At 55.8% G+C, this 20,085-nt stretch overlaps 2 protein-coding genes across 3 annotated transcripts in view; one reads left to right on the forward strand and one right to left on the reverse strand.

Annotated features, from left to right (window-relative positions):
- SAMD14 (sterile alpha motif domain containing 14) overlaps positions 1-2,801 on the forward strand; it is a 16,484-nt gene extending 13,683 nt beyond the window's left edge. Inside the window, exon 10 of the mRNA XM_084748994.1 lies at positions 469-2,801. Coding sequence (XP_084605120.1) covers positions 469-624 — 156 coding nt within the window. The 3' untranslated portion in view covers positions 625-2,801. The remainder of the gene's footprint in view (positions 1-468) is intronic.
- On the reverse strand, positions 2,151-19,768 carry PDK2 (pyruvate dehydrogenase kinase 2). 2 transcript variants are annotated; one of them, XM_084748999.1, is made up of 11 exons: positions 19,492-19,768; positions 17,442-17,583; positions 9,355-9,426; positions 7,301-7,485; positions 6,077-6,166; positions 5,815-5,892; positions 4,886-4,962; positions 4,492-4,590; positions 4,279-4,386; positions 3,763-3,876; positions 2,151-3,230 (listed from the first exon to the last, which is right to left on the reverse strand). In XM_084748999.1, exons 1-11 carry the CDS (start codon positions 19,607-19,609, stop codon positions 3,090-3,092), a joined length of 1,224 nt encoding a protein of 407 aa, XP_084605125.1. In that variant the 5' UTR covers positions 19,610-19,768; the 3' UTR covers positions 2,151-3,089. The 2 variants fall into 2 exon arrangements, with proteins under 2 accessions (XP_084605125.1, XP_084605124.1); XM_084748998.1 differs by lacking the exon at positions 19,492-19,768 and adding an exon at positions 19,087-19,361.
- Positions 19,769-20,085: the final 317 nt, after the last annotated feature.

Genomic DNA, 20,085 nt, shown 5'->3' on the forward strand with positions numbered 1-20,085 from the left:
CAGGCCTCTTTCCTGGCTGGCTCCCACCCATATTCATTCCCAGAGCCTGGTGGTAGGGGTGCGCTAAGGTGACAGTGTAGAGAGGTGGCCTCCATCCAGCATCTGCCGGTTCCCGGGATGGAAGGAGAACCTCACAGGAAACCTTGACGTGGGGAGGGACCTTGCTTATTAGCTGGGTGACCTTGAGCAAGTCACTCTCCATCCTGAGGACCTCATGGGGTTGGATCGATGGGGGTCACGCTAAGGCTGAAATCCTAGGTTGAGGCTCTCGAGACAAGGATTTGGGGGGGGGGGGAACAAATGGTCTCGAGCCAGTGGTCATCTCTGTGACCATTTGCATGCCATTCCTTTTTCCCTTGGGGGCCCCAAGCCCCAGGTCATATTTAAGAGCGGACGCCCAGGGGTCCTCAGGGAGCACACCGGTAGTGTTGTGGGGGCTTCTTTCCTTCACTCTGGATGTCTTCCCAGAGCCTGGGGCTTAGCAATTCCCATGACCGGGCGCTGGTGAAGCGGAAGCTGAAGGAGCTGGCGGCCGCTGCTGAGAAGGAACGCAAGGCACAGGAGAAGACCGCTCGGCAGCGCGAGAAGCTGCGGCGCCGCGAGCATGAGGCCAAGAAGAGCTAGGGATGGCTGGTGGGGCTGGCACCCGCCCCCCCCACCCCCACCCCCCGGTGCGCTTGCAGCCACCTGCAAGGGCCTCACCAGGGGAGCAGGGTCTAGGCACCAGGCTCTTGGGGCATATGATTCCCTCTCACCCTGTTCGGACCCGAGTCCTCTGGAGGGAGACCCCAGGGAGAGGGGCCTAGTAATAAACCCACATTTTGAGGACTTGTCTGGGGGGAAGCAGGTGGCAGATGAGGAGGGGCAGAGGCCAGGAATGCAGCAGATCTGGAGGCCGGAGGAACCAGGTTCAGGCTGAACCTCCACCCTCTGGCTAGAGTGGTACTGAGCAGGAAGTGAGCTAGCAAGAGAGGCCCTACTGTGGCCAGGATCCCTAGGCTTAGAGAGTGGCCTGGGCATCCGGACAGGAGACGGAACGGTGTCTCCTCAGCTCTTGAAGGTGGCTGTGTGGTGGGAGAGCAGTTCTCCCCAGCGAGGCCAGTGGGCACTGCCAGTAGCACTCAGGGTAGATTCCTAGACACCTGCCCGAAGGAGAGAAGAGCGAGCAGCATGGGGCTGGCCGGCCTCTGTAAGGACTGTAAAGCGGGAGAAGGGAACTCTTTCTCTTTCCCGTCACTACCCTGCAGGTTCCAGGGCCCGGGTCTGCTCCTCTCCCACTGGATCGGGAGTGGGTCGCTCGCTGACCCTTTTGAAACCCTGGAATCCACCTTCTTCAGAGGGTACCTGAGCTTTCTTTGGGGGACAGGATAAGCTTGGGAGATGTTGGGGACACAGGACATCCCCCCTACTAGTGCCTAGATGGTGCTGACACAAGCTAAGGGTGGCCTGGAAGCTGCTGGATTGTGTCAAGGCCTCGGCGGGCCTAGAGCTGACGTATTTTCGCTGGCTTAGGTTTGCTAGGCTACAGGGGGGTTGGGGCTGGCACATGGCCCTTTGTAGGACATGTTCAGAGATAGAGGGTCCAGGCGCCATGCTGCCCCAGCTTCTTGGGTGCTGGTTGGTTACTACTGGGCCCAGGTTTCTGATGAGAAACCTCCACCCCTCCCAGCTTCCTGGAGGGATGGACAGGACCTGCATGCTAACTCCCTCTCTCCTACCTGGGGAAGTGGTTGAAGGCTAAGGCCCCCGGCGCTTGGGCTCGGCCGTCTGTGCTGGGAGAGGAGGGGCCTCAGAGGGAAACTATGGTATAGGGGCATTGGCACTATCTAGACTTGGGTGGGGAGGGTGGAGGCCCTACTGTCCCTGAAGCCGTCGGGAGCCAAGTGTGCCCACTTGCATGTGAAGGGGGAAGACGGTTCTCAACTTCTTTCAATAAATACTTACCACACATCAGTGGCCTCTCTGTCTGGGACAAGGGACTGAGCTACGCTTTCAGTATCGCTAGGCGATGGGGCTGCGGGGTGCCCTGCCTGGTTGTGAGCCGGGCCAGGCCCCAAGTACAGTTGGTCCTAGAGGATACCAGTCTTCCTAAGTGTGCATGTGTGGATGCGCTGCCCCCCCCCCCCCCCAGCAAGGCAGCCAGGTACCAGTTTCGCTTCATCTATTTACTGTGGATGTCACTGTCACCGTCCCAGCCACTGGGAGGGGCACACGGCTTTAACCCCTGTGTGCTGAGGGGAAGGGTGAGGCATTTGAGATTACAAAACTGGCTATGTACAATAGGGTATCCTAGGTGATGAGTCACCCATGCACACATAGTGGGCATAGGGAGCTTGGGGTCTACAGCTCAGGCAGGATACGGGTGGGTGTACCCTGGGAAGGGGAGGTATGCATGTAGAGGACATGCTGGGTGAGGATCTAGGAAGCGGCACAAACATTGCCAAGATCACCTTGGAATCCTGGTGGGGCGGGCACTCTTGGGCCTTCCCCCGTGCCCCTACTGTGGAAGTAGGCCTTGGGTGAGAACCGCTACCACTCTCAAATTCCCAGTGGCAACCTTAATGTCCAGAGTAGAGACAGAGAGGCTGCAGAAGTAAGGGGGCACCCTGTTTCCCCATTCTCTTTCCAGACCTGATGACAACTCCACCCTTCTTAACGAAAGGACCTAGCCCAGTATGCCTGTACAGGGTGTGGGCATAAGGCAAACAGGGCAGCAGCCACCTGGAAAGCTAGGGCTATGCAAGCAATGAGGGGGACCCGGGGTCTCTGGTAGAAAACTGACAGCTCTGGTCATGGGAGAACTGCCATGGAAAAAAAGTGTCTCTGGGCACCCCATCACATAGAGCCATCCCCAACTCTTAAACATCACCATGGAGACCAGGCTACAGGGGAACCCCTAGGTTTCTCCATAGAGACAAATTGGCACTTAGGGACCACCACAGATGGGTCACTGAGATTTCTACAAAGACAGACATGGCCATCAGGGAGACGCAGCTTCACCCCGGTACCCCCAGGGGATAGGGAAAGTCCCTGTGGTGGCTGGATTCAGAAGTGGCAGCATTCTCCCAGGTGCCAGAGAGAGAAAGCCCCTAGCTGACCCGATACGTCGACGTGTTCTTGGGCTCTGTGCTAGGCACACACCAGTCACCGGCCTCCTGGATGGTCTGGTAGTGGCGCCAGGCAGACTTGTTGTAGACGGGCAGGCGCTCCACTGAGTCCGTGGACAGGGCCTAGGGAGCATTGCTGTCAGTGTCCTGCTTCCCCGCTGCTCCTCAGCTCATTACCCTTGCCCACCTGGGCCCCGATGGTCTCCATCCCTGGAGTCCCAACCCAGGTCTAAGTCAGCCGCATGCATACATAACTAGCCGCTAGCTGATACACTACCCCAGGCCCAGAAAAGTCCCTAAAAAGAGTCTGAGCCTTCTGTGTCTTGCACTGGCCCATTCCAAGAAGTTGTCTCGAAGGTCATGTAGGCAAAAAGGAACAAGACGGATGGAGGCTGGGCTGTGTGATCCCTATTACCGGCCAAGGCACGTTCCCTCTTAACCGAAGGCCAAGATCTGTAAAGGTCTCCTTTCTTCCAGCCCACAGGGTCCTCAGAAGAGGAGTCCTATTCACAGACCCTGGATCCCGTGAAGTTCCTCTCTACCATGCTAGTTTAAAATTACAGCGCTTGAGGAGCCAGGGCTCGGCTCCAGGAGCCAGGAAGGGTGAGGGAGGTAGAAGCCGGCTACCGGCACGCTTGCCCTCAGCGGGCCTCACCTTGAGATAGATGACAGCATCTGTCCCAAAGCCCTCCATGGAGAAGAGCTGCAGGTCCCCCTGGAAGTACTTGGCGTAGAGGCGGGAAATGGGGAGTCCATACCCAAAGCCAGCCTACAGAGGAGCCACAGGTCATAACGTGAGTGAGCCAGGGGTGCTGGACTGGGGACAAGCAGGGGTGGGGGAGGGACATTTCTGAAGCAGATGGGAGTGGGTGTTAGGCTAGGGAACTGCAGAGGGAGCAGGGAGGGACACTGGACAGGAGAGTTCTACCCAGAGGCCAGGACTGCCTATTCCACAGGAGCAGGGACAGAGGGGACAGCAATTAACAATGCAGGGAAGAAAAGAGAGAGAGGACGCTAAGCAAATGGGCAGATGGTCAGCGTGCAGGGGGGGCTTTTAGCAAGCAGTGGAGAGATGGGAGGCCCAGCCTCACGACAGGACAGCCATGGGGGATGGAGTAAGCTTGGGAGGTAAGAAAGCAGGAGCCGAGGGGTCTGGAGGAAGCCGTCTCACCAGTGGGGTACCCCCGGTGCCAGGCTGGGGTGTGGGGGCTGTGGAGTACATGTAGCTGAAGAGCCTTTCGATCTTCCTCAAGGGGACACCCCCGCCTCGGTCACTCATCTGGGAGACAAAGGACAAGTGAGAGGCCCTCCACAGGTTGCGTTCTCTCCACTTCCTCGCCCTAACCTCCCGTGACCTCCCATGGTCAAGTCAAGGGTCACATACTTTGATGGACAGATCTTCTTCGCCCAAGGCCACCATAATTTTGATAGGAGGAAGAGTGAGGCTGGACTCGTGGCTTTCCACCGTGGCCCGCATGGCATTCTGGGGAGAGAACAAAGGATTCACTGAGAGAAGCCAACCATGAAGGCGCTGCTAAAGCTGAGGGCCAAGCCGGGCGTGGTGGCGCACACCTTTAATCCCAGCACCCGGGAGGCAGAGGCAGGCGGATCGCTGTGAGTTCGAGGCCAGCCTGGCCTACAAAGCAAGTCCAGGACAGCCAAGGCTACACAGAGAAACCTTGTCTCAAAAAAAAAAAAAAAAAAAAAAAAAAAAAAGGCAAGCTGAGGGCCGAGGGCTGACCCTGCCCAGCCTCCCCTGACAAGGGCGGCCTCCTTACCTTGAAGAGTTCAAAGAGCATGTGGTAGAGGTGGGAGGGGACGTAGACCATGTGAATGGGCTGGGTGGCGTTGGTGGCTGTAGGAATCAAGACCAAGGGCAGAAACGCCGCCAGGTCACTTTCCACAGTCTTATCTACAGTGCGCCCTTGCGGCCCTTGTTCCTTCAGAGCAGACCTCCCCGTCCCCACAGCTGTAACTAGCCTGTGGCTGCGCACCTTCCAAGCTGCCACAGCCGGCAACCATTGGAAGGTATGCGATCAGTCCTGCTCTTCGCAACTACTTCCTCCGGGCTGGATGGCAGGCCTGGGGGTGGGTACCAGCTCTGACCACCCCGCCTAGGGCTGGCCACCCAGAAGCATCTCTGAATGAAGTCAGTGGTTCTTGGGTTCTAGGGAGGTGTCCCATCAGACATCACTCTCCCTAGTCTTTGTCCTCTGACCCTGTCACATCTTGTCCTTCCTGTCATTTACTAGGCTTCAAAATTGGCCTGTGAGGGGCTGGAGAGATGGCTCAGTGGTTAAGAGCACCACCTGTTCTTCCAGAGGTCCTGAGTTCAATTCCCAGCAACCACATGGTGGTTCACAACCATCTATAATGTGATCTAATGCCCTCTTCTGGTGTGCAGCTGTACATGAAGGCAGAGCACTGTATACATAATAATAAATCTTTAAAAAATAAAATTGGCCTGTGAATTTACATATTCAGTGGGTACCTACATTCCACAGGTCTAAACCTCCCTAGTGCCGAGAATGTAAGCTCTGTGAGGGCAGAGGCCTTGCCTGTCTTCTTTACATGATACACGTGCCACATAATAAGCAGTTATCCAACAAGTTAATAATACAAAGCAGCTCCTCTCTAGGGGTGTCTGACCTCCCAGGCCCCCTACTCTGGCCTGTTCCCCTCCCCCCACGGACCCTCATTTGCTTACCATTGACTTCCTGGATCTCCAGGTCAGGTGAAGCCATGTAATATTTGTCACACAAGAGCTTAGCCATGTCATAGGCATCTGAGAGGAGACAGATGCCACTTAGGTTGTGGGTGGCTGACCCAGCAGGCAGACCCACCAACCTGATACCCCTGGGGACATGCCCCCCCCCCCCCCGCTAGGAATGGGTCACCCTCTGGCCTGCTTCTCTGGGAGGGGCTCCTGGAGCTCCTTTCTAGGCCTGGGTCTGTGGTGGGAGGCTCACCTTTCACCACGTCAGACACGCTGCAGTTGGGGTCAATGCTGCCAATGTGTTTGGGGTGGGCTGGGTTGGTGCTGCCGTCAAAGATGAGGGCTGTGGGCAGAGGGAAGGGCATTCTGGGTAGTTCACAGGGGCTAGCCCTCCCTCGTCCTAAGCATCCTGCCCTCCATCCACTTCATCTGAAAGTCTCTATACATTCCAGCAAACCTCACCCCCAAAGTTCTTTCTTCCCCCATCTCAGGCCTTCTAGAGCCTCTGCACCCTGCAGCATCTTCCATGGGCTTCTCTCACATGGCACCCTGCTAAACTTATTTATTTATTTGCTTGTTCTCACAACAGGGTTTCTCTGTGTATAGTACTAGCCGCCCTGGAAACTCGGTTTGTTGACCAGGCTGGCCTTGAACTCACAGAGATACGGCTGCTTCTTCTTCCCAAGTGCTGGCCTTTAAGGCGTGCACCACCAACCCCAGCTTTAAAGGTACTCTTTGCTTTCATCCTCTTATACAATGCTATAAGACAGCTTCTACCAGCTTGCTTTTCAAAAGATTTGGACATACAGAACTCACTTAACTTACGAGGGCCATGCTTCGTCAACCAGCACAGCAAATCTTGGACAGGAATGCTAAACAATAAACTTTGCAAATATAGTGAGCGTTTTGTTTTTTTTTTAAAGTGTTGGAGCGGGACTAATGTTTGAATGGGCAAGATGGCTCAGTGGGTAAAGATGCTTGCAGCCAAGCCTGACAATCTGAGTTCAAGCCCCAAGACCCAGACGATGGAAGGAAAGGGTAGTGAACTGCAGGATGTTCTCTGACCTCCACATGTGCAGAAGTAAATACAATAATAAAAGTTGTGTTTAAAGTGTTTAAAGATGTAGCATATTTTACACTTACAAATATCTAAAGCAATATGTTTCAATTCAAAGTTGCACTTTTATTTTCCTTTTGGAGCCAATTACATTTTCAATTTTTACTTATTTTTCTTAAGACAAAAGTCTCACTGTATGGCTAAGGTTGGCCTCAAACATATGATCCTCCTGCCTCAGCCTCCCAAGTGCTAGGATTATAGGCATGTGCTGCCACACTCTTCGGTTCCTGAATGGCCCTTGGGCCTCTGGACCCAGCAACGGCTGAAGTGGGGACCCCTGCTTTCTTGTCAGGGGGCGGTGCCCTTCCTGGCACGGGCCTGCCGGGATCCCCTGCCCTCTGCCGAGCAGCCAGAACTCACTGTGCTGGTTGATGAGCATGCGGATGGAAATGCGACTGAGGTAAAAGCGGTCTAAGAAGTACTGGATGTTCTGGTTAGAGACCGGGTCGTCGCCGTAAGTGTCCTTGTACTCCAGCACTCCCTGTGCCATGGTGGGCACTACGTCATTGTGCCGGTTCCGGATGGTGACCAGGGCATCAGTGAACCTTCAGAGAAAGCAGACATTTGCCTCTACCCAGTCTCGGGCTTGGGGACACCCATGGCTTTATTCCAAACTTCCTTTTAGTTCCTTCATTTTTCTCTAGCCTCCCCAGCCCCACAGGCACACAGTGCTCCCCCAGCCCCACAGACACACAGTGCTCCCCCAGCCCCACAGGCACACAGTGCTCCCCCAGCCCCACAGGCACACAGTGCTCCCCCAGTACCACAAGCACATAGTGCTCCCCCAGCCCCACAGGCACACAGTGCTCCCCCAGGCCCCCGGGCACACAGTGCTCCCCCAGCCCCACAGACACACAGTGCTCCCCCAGCCCCACAGACACACAGTGCTCCCCCAGCCCCACAGACACACAGTGCTCCCCCAGCCCCACAGGCACACAGTGCTCCCCCAGCACCACAAGCACATAGTGCTCCCCCAGCCCCCCGGGCACACAGTGCTACCCCAGCCCCACAGGCACACAGTGCTCCCCCAGCCCCACAGGCACACAGTGCTCCCCCAGCCCCACAGAAACACAGTGCTCCCCCAGCCCCACAGACACACAGTGCTCCCCCAGCCCCACAGGCAGACAGTGCTCCCCCAGCCCCACAGACACACAGTGCTCCCCCAGCCCCACAGACACACAGTGCTCCCCCAGCCCCACAGACACACAGTGCTCCCCCAGCCCCACAGGCACACAGTGCTCCCCCAGCCCCACAGACACACAGTGCTCCCCCAGCCCCACAGACACACAGTGCTCCCCCAGCCCCACAGACACACAGTGCTCCCCCAGCCCCACAGACACACAGTGCTCCCCCAGCCCCACAGGCACACAGTGCTCCCCAAGCCCCACAGGCACACAGTGCTCCCCCAGCCCCACAGGCACACAGTGCTCCCCCAGCCCCACAGACACACAGTGCTCCCACAGCCCCACAGGCACACAGTGCTCCCCCAGCCCCACAGGCACACAGTGCTCCCCCAGCCCCACAGGCACACAGTGCTCCCCCAGCACCACAGGCACACAGTGCTCCCCCAGCCCCACAGGCACACAGTGCTCCCCCAGCCCCACAGGCACACAGTGCTCCCCCAGCCCCACAGGCACACAGTGCTCCCCCAGCCCCACAGGCACACAGTGCTCCCCCAGCCCCACAGGCACACAGTGCTCCCCCAGCCCCACAGGCACACAGTGCTCCCCCAGCCCCACAGGCACACAGTGCTCCCCCAGCCCCACAGGCACACAGTGCTCCCCCAGCCCCACAGGCACACAGTGCTCCCCCAGCCCCACAGACACACAGTGCTCCCCCAGCCCCACAGGCACACAGTGCTCCCCCAGCCCCACAGACACACAGTGCTCCCCCAGCCCCACAGGCACACAGTGCTCCCCCAGCCCCACAGGCACACAGTGCTCCCCCAGCCCCACAGGCACACAGTGCTCCCACAGCCCCACAGGCACACAGTGCTCCCCCAGCACCACAGGCACACAGTGCTCCCCCAGCACCACAGGCACACAGTGCTCCCCCAGCACCACAGGCACACAGTGCTCCCCCAGCACCACAGGCACACAGTGCTCACTCCCCGCTCCCCCCCAAAGCCCACTCTTAGTCTCTTAGCTGTCCATCCATCTTCCTGTTTACTGCCAAAGCTCTCAGTTCCTCTGAAGGTTTGTTCCTGGGGACAGGGCTCCCCCACATCCCTTTGGCATATTGATAATTGGAGCTTGTATCTCTCCCACCAGACCTGGATTTCCCAGAAGTGGCCTGCCCCCCTCCCCTTTCTTGGGGGTATCCCTGAAGGGAGGGGCCTTTCTCTGCACCCAGCTGGCATCCTTGGGGCCCTGACCAACATTGCTTTCTCGTCCCTGAACAGAGTGCTCACTCACTGGCTTAAGGTCCGGTGGTCCTCAGGGTCCTTGTCCAGGAATTCCATGATGTCCAGCAGACTCTGGACATACCTGTGTGAAGGCAGAGGGGGCCATGAGCTCAGCTGAGACTGTACAATATTCCCTCTCACCCCCTCAGATGTCACAGGAGGTGGCACACAGAGTTGAACCGGCTGACAACCAACACCCCGTTTCATCTGGTACGGAGCTCCCTGACTGCCTAGGAAGCTGTATGAGGAAACCTCAAATTTGCTAATCCCCCTGCAGTGTATTTCTTTGCTTCAGACCCTATAACGGCAACCTTAGAAGGGACCAGAAATCACCCACTCCTGGAGGCTACGGGGAACAAGGGACTGAGGACTGACTGTACCAAAGGCCACAGTAACAGAGGGTTCAGACACCTACCTGCCTTGCTGAGCCCACTTACTGACAAAGATCCTGGTATCTCCCACAGGGGGCTAAAGCATCTAGTAGGGTACAGGTGCAGTTAGCACAGGACCTGTCCCACAGTGATCTGGAACCTGCCTGAGGAACCTGTGTTTAGAACGGTGACTAGGTGACTAGCTCTGTCCTCGGGGAGGACCAGGGAGGCTCAATCTGCTCTGCAAAGCCAACGAGCAGGGTGGGTGTGGGTCAACCTGTAGGCCTCCTCTTATAGGCCTGGCGAGAGGGGCAAGCCTCCTCTCCAACTACACAGAGCAGAACACGGGCCCAGGGCACTGACTTCTGCATACACAATAGGTTTGCTGGTGGCAGTGGACGGTACCAATCTGGTGCCACTGTCCCCTTGCCCCACTGAGCCATGACTTTAGCTTCCCCTACAGATATGCCCAGCCTGTATCTTGTTCTAGGAAGATGGTAGTGCCAGCCTCCCTCTGTTCCCTACGGCAGAAACACTTCCTGCCTGAGAAGTGAAGGAGCTAGCCCTGTCACAGAGAGCTCCTGAGGCCCAGCGGAGTCTCTAGCAGAGACACTAAGTGAGGACCTACCCAAAGCACCCAGAGCTCTCAGAAGAGAGGCAGGGATGAGCCTCGCAGTGGCACCCCAGAGTACAACAAAGCCTCATGGCTCTCGGGGACTCCTGCTATCTACAGGGGCTGCCGCTGCTCAGGATCTCACCTCAGCCTCTGCTCACACCCTCTTCTGTGCCGAATGCCTTTCTCTTGGTACCCTGCTTTGGCGCTGACATCAGAGAAGAGCTGGTTCTGCTGGCTTCCGGGATGGCCCTGGGTTAGCTACGGAATGTCTCTGGGCTTGTTTCTTCACTAGGAAGGTGGGAGTTGTTATCTTTACCTCCCACTGCACAGTGCGAGCACTCTGAACGCTGTGGCTCAAAACCCGTCACCGGCTGAGCGCACCCACTCAGCCCCTCTACGGCTGGTGCTTCCTGCTACGCTCACGCCATGTTTTAGGCTATCCAGCATTGGGAGCAGGAACGGGCTTGGTCTGGGGCTCCTCCCTGGCCTTCCCAGCCAGAACCTAGCACAATGACTGCGTGTGTGTGTGTGTGTGTGTGTGTGTGTGTGTGTGTGTGTGTGTGTGTGTGTGTTGCTGACTAGCTGCGGACAGGATGGGTGAAGAGACCGGCTTCCTGGCAGACTGCCTTCACCCCTGCCCACAGCAGACCTCTGCATCAGGAGGCCTCAGTCTCTTTAAGAGAGGCACGATGGCCGACATTCACTGAGCTACTACTTATGGCATGACCGCTGCTGCCTACCTGGGCTCAGAGGCTCACACAGGGCCTTTAATCACTCTTTAGGCAAAGGGGGCTTTGAGGGTGAGGGGGCCTGGGAGAGAAGTGACGATGCCAGAGAGGCAAGGGGGGAGAAGAGAAGGGAGCTGTTGCGAGGTGGGGGCCACCTGACCCTTCTTCAGGATCCATGCTGGGTGGCGACAGAAGGTAGGAGGCTCTGAGCATGCCCAGAGGTAGAAATGGGCATGGTCCCAGTTTCAAGGCCCCAGGCAGGGCTGTGAAGTGAACTCTCACGGGAAGAAGTGCAACTGGTGACATGGCCGGTGACGTGGAACAGAGGGCACCTGGATACGCTGACAAAGCTAGTCCTGTTGGGAGTTGCTGCGGGGTCACTGTCGAGACTCACACCCCTGCCCCCCCCTCAAAGGGGCCATTTTCCATAGGGAAATAATGCCATAGGTAGGAGCCAGGCGTAGTAGCACACGCCTTTAATCCCAGCACTCAGGAGGCAGAGGCAGGTGGATCTCTGTGAGTTCGAGGGCCAGCCTGATCTACAAAGAGAGTTCCAGGACAGCAAGGGTGACACAGAGAAACCCTGTCTCGAAAAACCAAAATGATGATGATACTGATGATGGCGATGGGGAGGGGTATACTCCTGGAACCCAGGAAGAACGTAGGGGTTTTTTGCTTAGGTCCCTTGGTCCTAGCCTTGAGGTAACCTATAGGCCTGGCCTTCCATGTCACCCTGGGATAGAGCTGGATCCTCCAGAGACAGAGAGGCACTGGGATGGTGTAATGTTGGCTCTTCGGTAGCCCCTCTCCAGAGCCAGCGAAAGGGCCAGGCTAAGGGCAGTGTGTGTCCAGGTTGGGAGGGGGAAGGCCTAGGGTCTAACCCACTCCCCTCCTTGGTAAAATCTAGTGTTTCCCACTGCTCCAAGGTAACACAGAGACACCCACTCCCTAGACAATGCCCTCCACGGAGTGGAATGCAGGCCTGAGGGGAGAGGCAGGCAGAAGAACCAGGAGACGGGAGGAGGCATATAGCCACCTGCACGTAGTGTGTGGGAGTGGGGAGTGTGGCGGGATGGCTGAGCCAAGGGAGTAAGTGTGTAGATGTGAAGGGTGTGTGTCTGTGGGTGTGTAGCCGCATCAACAAGCTGCTGGGGATGAGGGTATGAACCAGACAATAGCCACTCGAGGAGGGTGGCTATTCACACAAGGTGAGAGGGCAGACATATCCCACGCCTGGAGCCACTCTGTGAACAGGCAGCAGGCTTGGGTTTGAACCCTGGCTGTTCTCTGAAGGCCACTAGGATGCTCTAGCCCAAGTGCATGATGGGCTTCTCAGCAGGAAGATCTGGGCAGGGTAGGACTTAGTTCAAAACATGACTTGGGGGTGGGGGAGGGGATGTCACTACCTGAGAGGCTACTTGGCTTGGGCCAGCTTGGCTCAGGCCGGATGTGCTGGTGTGCTGAGGGACAGGCTGGCTTAAAGCAGGCTCCAGCTCTTGTCAGGGGACCTTCCGCCTCTTATTCTGCTCAGGACAAGGGCAAGCTTGCTTTTTGTAGGATGGGAGTGGAGTTCTTCACAGGCAGGGCCTGGGGTCTATATACTTTGTAGAGCCAGGGAGATGGATGACAGGGTGATGTCCACCCCTCCCCAGCCCCCACACATGCCCTCCCACTGAGTCATCCCCTTCCACATCCCCCTTACAACTCTACAAAACCTAGCAACAGCAGTGACTCACTGGCTGTGTTTTGGGGGAAGCACCTCCCCAGCCTGTCTATGCCTCTTAGGGAGGGCTTCCTCCTGAGAGGAACCAGTGGATGTCCCTCTGCACCTTGGCAGCACCAGGAGACATACCTTTCTGCAGGTGAGCCCTGCTTTCCCACAGGCCAGCCACGAGGATGCGGAAATCAATGCCCTGCAGCACAACCCCACCCAAAGCTTTCTCCCCGTCCCCTTCCCAGAACCTATGGCCTGGGTTCGAATCCCGGATCTACCAGTACTTCCTAACTGACCTTAGCCAAGGCTCCCCACTTCCTGAGCCTCCATCTCTCATGTGGAGATCGTGAGGAGGAGACTGACTTGCGCGGGGACGTCGCGAAGATCGCAGGACCATCTGAGATAGCATCCAGGGCTGTCCCTGATGCCCCACAGGCCCTCAGGTGTGAGGGTTTGTTGTTGTTTTGTCTTTTGCATTCCCCTTGTTCTCACTGATGCACTGTCTCTGAAATCTCTGACACAATTCCATCACCTTCGACCTGCAGCTACTGACCAAGTCTAGATGTGTGCACTAGCTCGTTTTATGTCAACTTGACACAACGATGACAAACGAGGGTCATCGAAGAGGAAGGAGCCCTAAATGCCTCTATCACGCTGGGCTGTAGGCAGGCCTGTGGGGCATCTTCTTAACTGGTTGTTGCAGGAAGGCCCAGCCCATTGTGGGTGGGGCCACTCCTGGGCTGGTGGTCCTGGGTTCTATAAGAAAGCAAGCTGAGCATGCCATAAGAGGCAAGTCAGGGGGCTGGAGAGATGGCTCAGAGGTTAAGAGCACTGATTGCTCTTCCAGAGGTCATGAGTTCAATTCCCAGCAACCACATGGTGGCTCACAACCATCTATAATGAGATCTGATACCTTCCTCTGGCTTGCAGGTGTACATGCAGGCAGAGCTCTGTATACGTAATAATACATAAATAAATCCTTAATAAAAACAAACAAACAAACAGAAGATTTATTTGGGGCTGGAGAGATGGCTCAGGGGTTAAGAGCACTGTCTGCTCTTCCAAGCGGTCCTGAGTTCAATTCCCAGCAACCACATGGTGGCTCGCAACCATCTATACTGTGATCTGATGTCCTCTTCTGGTGTGAAGGTATACATGCAGACAGAGCACTCACAGATAAAATAAATAAATCTTTAAAAAAAAAAAAAAAAAAAGAAGCAAGCCAGGACTGACTTCCTTCAATGAGGGGCTACAATGTGGATGTGTACACCAGATAAACCCTTCCCTCCCCAAGTTGCTTTTGGATATGGCGTTTCATCACCGCAATGGTAGCCCCTAAGAAAGACAACATGTTTCACACTCTCAGTAAGAGGGGACCCCCAGAAACAGCCTGAGAACTGTACAGGTCAGGAAGCTGAGCCCAAAGAGAGCCATGTTGCTGTGCAGGAGGAGTTGCCTATCAAGACTCTAAGTCACACGTGTCACATGTGCTGTTGCCAGGCCTGGGAGGAGGGGCGGGGTACCCCGACCTTCCAAGCACCTCCAAAGTATGGCCCTGTTACTCCAAGTCTGAGCAGCTAAAAGAGTTGATCAGTTCAATTTTGATCTGGGAATTCTTCATTGCAGTGCCAGCCCAGGCCGTTTGTGCTCCACGAACTGTAGCTGTGTATTAACTACAGTGCGGCCAACAGCTCCCTCGTGCTGCACGCCCTCCCCCTGTGGCCCCAAGTGGAGGTTCTGCTCTATACTCATCAGACCCAGGCTAGTGGCCTTCTCTCCAGGCTCCCTGCGAAGTCAAGCCTTCCTCTCCTGAAGGCCCTGCCCCCTGCCTCCATGACACCACAATCCCAGCCACCTAGACTTCTTCCTTATAGAAGAGCATCCCAGCCCCGTGAACAAGCCCTTCCTGATCTCCCATGTTAGCTTCTTGTGCTGTGGCTGAGGCCTGCAGGCTCTGCAACCCCTCCCCTAACCACCACCCCCCGCCCCCAGCGGCTCTCTGTAGTGTATCAAGATGACCCACCACCCCCTTGGCATGCTTTCTCTCATACTGAATCACCTCCTGGGGAAGTGTTTTCTCTGACTCTACCCCTCCCTGCTATGTGCTGGCATTCCTTCCAAGCTTTGAGGGGAGACTACCTAAGCCTCCCAAGCTCCCTCAGGAGAAAGGTGGAGAATCCCAAGTGGTCCAGCAGCCCCTGCCCTCTCCTCTTGCCTTCCCTGTGTCACCCCCTCATGGCTGCCTCCGAACAGTTTCTTGGGAGGGGTTTGAGAAGCCTTGTCATAAACTCAGGGACCAGCTGGTGAGTCAGCCAAGCCAGTCAAATGGACAGACTGGAGGAGGGCTGGGAGGACAGATGGTACCTTCTGTTTTGTCCCCACAGCTCTGCCGCCCTGTGGTAAGACACACAGATTGGCTCAGAGGTCCTGGGCCTCCTGGTGACTTAGCTGGGCCACCTGAATTTCAAACCCTGCTCTCCACCCACCCCTCGCCTTCTCTGTTATATTCACCGGCCCTCCTTTCTTTCCAGCTCTGAGTGTCCAAGTCCTTCTGTGTATCCATTTCAAGTTGCCAGGGCAGGCGGTTTGTTTTGAAACATGTTTCACTATGTTGCCTAGGGCTGGTCTTGAACACCTGAACTCATTATTCTCGTGCGCCCACATCCCATCCACTGCGAAGACAGTTACTACCTCCACCCTGCTCAGTTTTCTCCATGACTCCAGTCAAACACGCGTTACGCACCTATGATGGACCTGGCCTCGTGTGTACAGACAGCCCCGTCCCATACTCAAGCCTGTCTCTCTAGAATAAACCAGGGATGTTCATATCCATACACAGACACAATGCAGGAAGGGCAGGACATCCCGGCAGGGGCTGGTGAGACGGAGAGTAATGGTGGACATGCTCTGTCTATGCTTTCACGTTTTACAAGTGTCAAAACGAACACGTTACACTTCTGCTGTCATGAGATGTCACAATCGATGTCATTTCATTAAAAAAAAAAAACAACAAAAAACAAAGGGGGCTGGAGAGATGGCTCAGCGGTTAAGAGCACTGACTGGGGCTGGAGAGATGGCTCAGTGGTTAAGAGCACTGACTGCTCTTCCAGAGGTCCTGAGTTCAATTGCCAGCAACCATATGGTGGCTCACAACCATCTATAATAGAATCTGATGCCCTCTTCTGTAATGCAGATGTACAGGAAGACAGAACATAAATAAATAAATCTTAAAAAAAAAAAAAGCACTGACTGTTCTTCCAGAGGTCCTGAGTTCAATTCCCAGCAACCACACAGTGGCTTACAACCATCTATAATGTGATCTATGCCCTCCTTTGGCCTGCAGGTGTACATGCAGGCAGAGCACTGTATACATAATAATAAATAAATAAATCTTAAAACAAAAAAAAAGAAAACAAAACTAACCTTCCCTGTTCATGATCCCGCCACATGTTTGCATTTCACTTTGCTTGGCCTGTCTTGGCAGAATTTCTTTTCCCAGGAACACCGTGGGCTCCTTGTGGGAAACTGCTGCTGTCTCTCTGTGTGGGTGTGTCACACTGAGATGTGAAAAGGGGGGGGGGGCGGTGTCTCTAGCAGGCAGGCAACTGCTTTACCACTGAGTCCTTTGTTTATTTTGAGACAGGTGTTTACTGAATTCCTCAGGCTGGCCTTACAATCAAAACTGTCCTGCCTCAAGCCTCTGAGCTAGGATTATAGGCCTGTACTACTGACATTGCCTAAACTATTTTTTCAGCTGCTGACCAACAACCTAGGGCTCTTGCATGCCTGGCAAAGGCATGCTTTTATCACTGAGCTGCAGAGCCAGCTGCTGCCATTTGCTGAGACACAGGTCAGTGTTGGGCCCCCAAGGCCCAGGAAATCAACCCTCAGTCGGTCCACGTTGCAAATCCTCATCACTAGATTTCTGCCCAGTTGCCACAGAAGTCTGTTGATGATCAGCCAGGGGCGTGCTCAGCGGCAGACATGCCTGTTTCACATGAGGTTACTGGCGAGTGACCTCCAGTTACCCAGCTCTGGACAGAGTTCTGTGCCTTTGGCTACCTGTAATCAACTTTTGATCCTTGCCCTGGGAACTCTTTGGGAAGGGACTGTATTGTCTGTGTTTAACTGAGTGCTTCTCCAATATTCAAGGCAGACTTGCCACTTGGATAACTTCTTCTTTTTTCTTGTTTTCCCAAGCTACTTGGGCAAACAGGGGCTTGGGCTCCAGAAATACGTCATGGGTTACTGCTGACATTAGCGCTTGTTCATTTTCCCCCCCAATTTTTCAAGACAGGGTTTCTCTGTGTAGCTGACCTAGACTTACTTTGTAGACCAGGCTGGCCTCGAACTCGCATCCACCCACCTGCCTCTGCCTCCTGAGTGCTGGGATTAAAGGTGTGCACCCAACACGCCTAGATTAGCTTATGCTCTTGACTGTGAAAGCTGAACTTTCTTGGATGGACATTAGGTTCCCAGAGAAAGTAGGACAGTGAGACACAGACTGAACTTGACCTCTGCCCCTGCTCAAGCTGAGAATTTCCACATGATCCTGGGCAACTCCCTAGCCTCTTGGAGCCCCCCGTGCCTTGCCTCGGCCCTAGCCTCTGACCCAAGAACGGAGAAACATGTGATGATGGAGGGGTGAAGGAATGTGGGGGACCTCACCAGCTCTGCACCAGCTGCACCGAGGGGGTGCCCAGTACTCGGTCTGGAAGCAGGTTAATCTCTTTCATGATGTTGGCCAGGCGCACGGGCAGCTCCTGCCTGAGGAAGGTGAATGATGTTTTCTCGCAGGCATTGCTGGATCCTGAGGGTCAGAGAGGGGCCGATCAACAGCTGCAAAGCGAGGAGCCAGCCTGTCACACATGTGGAGACTGGCCAGGAGGCTGAAATGACCAAGTGACCTATCCATGGCACACAGCAAGGTGGCCTTCCTAGCACTGCAGTGCTTGAGCCGTCCCCAGACATACTACTGCCCTGCTTGACACCTCAGGAACAGTATCACCTACTGACCCCCCCGCCCCACCCCACCCCACCCCCCCCACCCCCCCGTTTGTTTGAACCAAGGAGACGAGATGTTCCCGGGGCTCATTCTAAACTGTTCTGGCCCAAATCATCTCCACTGTCTTTCCATCCCTTTAGACAGGCACTCACCACAGGAGACTGTCCCAGGGGGCAGAGGTACCTGAGAAACCCTCCCCTCTCTGGGGTGCTGTACCAAGATTCCCAGGCCTGTAGGAACCTAGCATTCTCCCTGAGGCAGGTCATCTCGCCCAGGCCGAGGACACAGATGGATGCCCAATGGAGAATTGGCTATGGTAATGACCATCTGTGAGGCAAATGGGGACCTTGGTCCAGGGTCAAGACGGGATAGGCAGTGGAGGAATGCAAAGTGTCAGCCTAGGGACAGGAGACCTAGGATCAAAACCAGGCCTTGCGTCATCATCCTTTGGAGGGGCTCTCCGGGGTGGGCCCTGAAGAAATCCCTACACAAGCAAAGCCCAAGACTCCAACAGACCCAAAAAAAAAAAAAAAAAAAAAAAAAAAAAAAAGCCAGGCATGGTGGCATACGCCTTTAATCCCAGCGCTTGGGAGGCAGAGGCAGGTGGACCTCTGTGAGCTCGAGGCCAGCCCTGGTCTACAAAGCGAGATCAGGACAGCCAAGGCTACACAGTGAAACACTGTCTGGAAAAACCGCCAAAAACAAAACAAAAAAAACAAAAACAAAACAAAAACAAAAACAAAAAACCCTGCAACAGAACAGGGAGAAACAAAAGGACATCCTGGAAAACAGGGACTTGTCTGCCACCTCCCAGTCCCCCTGTCTATGATGCAGCTGTGACCTAAGCCAGCTCTTGTAAGACCTGGGCCCACTCCCAGTCACCAGCTGGCACCATAGGAATGCCATGTAGACAGACAGGGCCACACGATGTCTTCATCCACCACTGGGCACAGCTTTCTCCTGCCCCAAAGCCATCTCCACCCTCAGAACACTGCGTGGGTGATCTTCAGAAACCCAGAGATGGCCACGGGGGGGGGGGGGGGGGTGAGGTGGGGGGGGGTTGAGGTGGGGGGTGCAAGCCACCTGACAACCTCATGGTAACTTGGGCTCTGCCCAGCTAGAAACGGCGGCCAGGCCAGAACAGATTTGATCTTCAAGTGTCCTTGCCCAGGGGGCAGCTGCAGTGGGTGGAGGCTCACCAGTCTGGGGAGTTCCTCCTGTCAACACCTCCTACTTAGTCAAAGGGTCCCCCTTCCCAGCTGCCCCAACGACGACGTTTCTCCCTTGCTCAGTTCAGAAGTACCTCACCCTCCGTGTAGAGTCCAGGTTTTCCAGACGACTGACTCCCAGCTGCAAGTGCCCTGTTTACTTCTGGGATCCCTCACTAGCTCCATCAAGTCTGAATGGGGCCCCTAATACCCTCACAGCCACTTAATCTGCATGATCCCTCACAACGCTTTCCCTGCGCCCTCATTCTTACTAACAGTGTGAAGGGGGCACCCTTAACTGTTTCTGGGCAGCCAGGCTTGCCTCGCCGTTTACCCATTCCTGTCCATACCCTTCCAAACCAACCCTCCTGCCATCACCCAGGACCTCTACCTCGGGCGTTAACCTCTCACTGCCACGGGCTCCTTCCCCGCGCCCCCCCCCGCCGCCTCCCCACCCCCCACCCCCACCCCCCCCCCCCCCGCCTCGCCGCGGTGCCCTCCGTACCAAAGTCTAGAAACTGCTTCATGGACAGCGGGGACGGAGAGAATTTGCTGAAGTGCTCGATGTACTTGGGCGCCCCTGCCAGGGACGCATTCTTCAACAGTGCCCGGACCCAGCGCATGGTGACAGTGCCCGCGGCTCCGGCTGGGCTCCTGCTGCTGTCCCGGGGCTGGAGGGGCTGGCACCGGCCCTCGGCTCGGCCCAGCTCCGCCGGGAGACAAGCTTCGGCCGCCTCCTCCCTACCCTTGCCCTGGCGGAGCTTCCAACGCCTCGCCAATCGGCTTGTCCCGGCACCCGGGCGTCGCCAATAGTCGCGCACAAACAACTCTGGCAGAACCAATAGCCTTACGCTTCGACACGTGGCTCGCCTCCGGGGCCCTCCCTCTTAACCGTGAAGATGCTGGAGGCGGCCTGTTGTTTTCCTCCTCCGCTGTGCTCAAGTCCCGCCTCCGACCGCTAACTCCCCTAGACTTCTTAGGGGCGAGACCCGGATTAACCCCTTCTTCCCCAGAGTCCCGCTAACCCTTCTACTTTAGCCTTTCCGTGGCTGCGTCTCCGGTCTTCTTCACCCTTTTTCTTTAACCCTTCCTGCCCTGC

Source organism: Acomys minous (genome assembly GCF_964271855.1).
Source record: "Acomys minous genome assembly, chromosome: 12".
NCBI classification, from domain to species: domain Eukaryota; kingdom Metazoa; phylum Chordata; class Mammalia; order Rodentia; family Muridae; genus Acomys; species Acomys minous.

What these genes read in the sequence shown, in the direction of transcription:
- PDK2 (XM_084748999.1), bottom strand. Translation starts at nt 19,609, where the DNA reads ATGCGCTGGGTCCGGGCACTGTTGAAGAATGCGTCCCTGGCAGGGGCG. An exon ending in GTGCAGCTGGTGCAGAGCTG is followed by an intron (nt 9,427 to 17,441) that starts GTGAGGTCCCCC and finishes GCCTTCACACAG; the next exon opens with GTATGTCCAGAGTCTGCTGG. An exon ending in TGCTCTTTGAACTCTTCAAG is followed by an intron (nt 4,591 to 4,885) that starts GTAAGGAGGCCG and finishes TTCTCTCCCCAG; the next exon opens with AATGCCATGCGGGCCACGGT.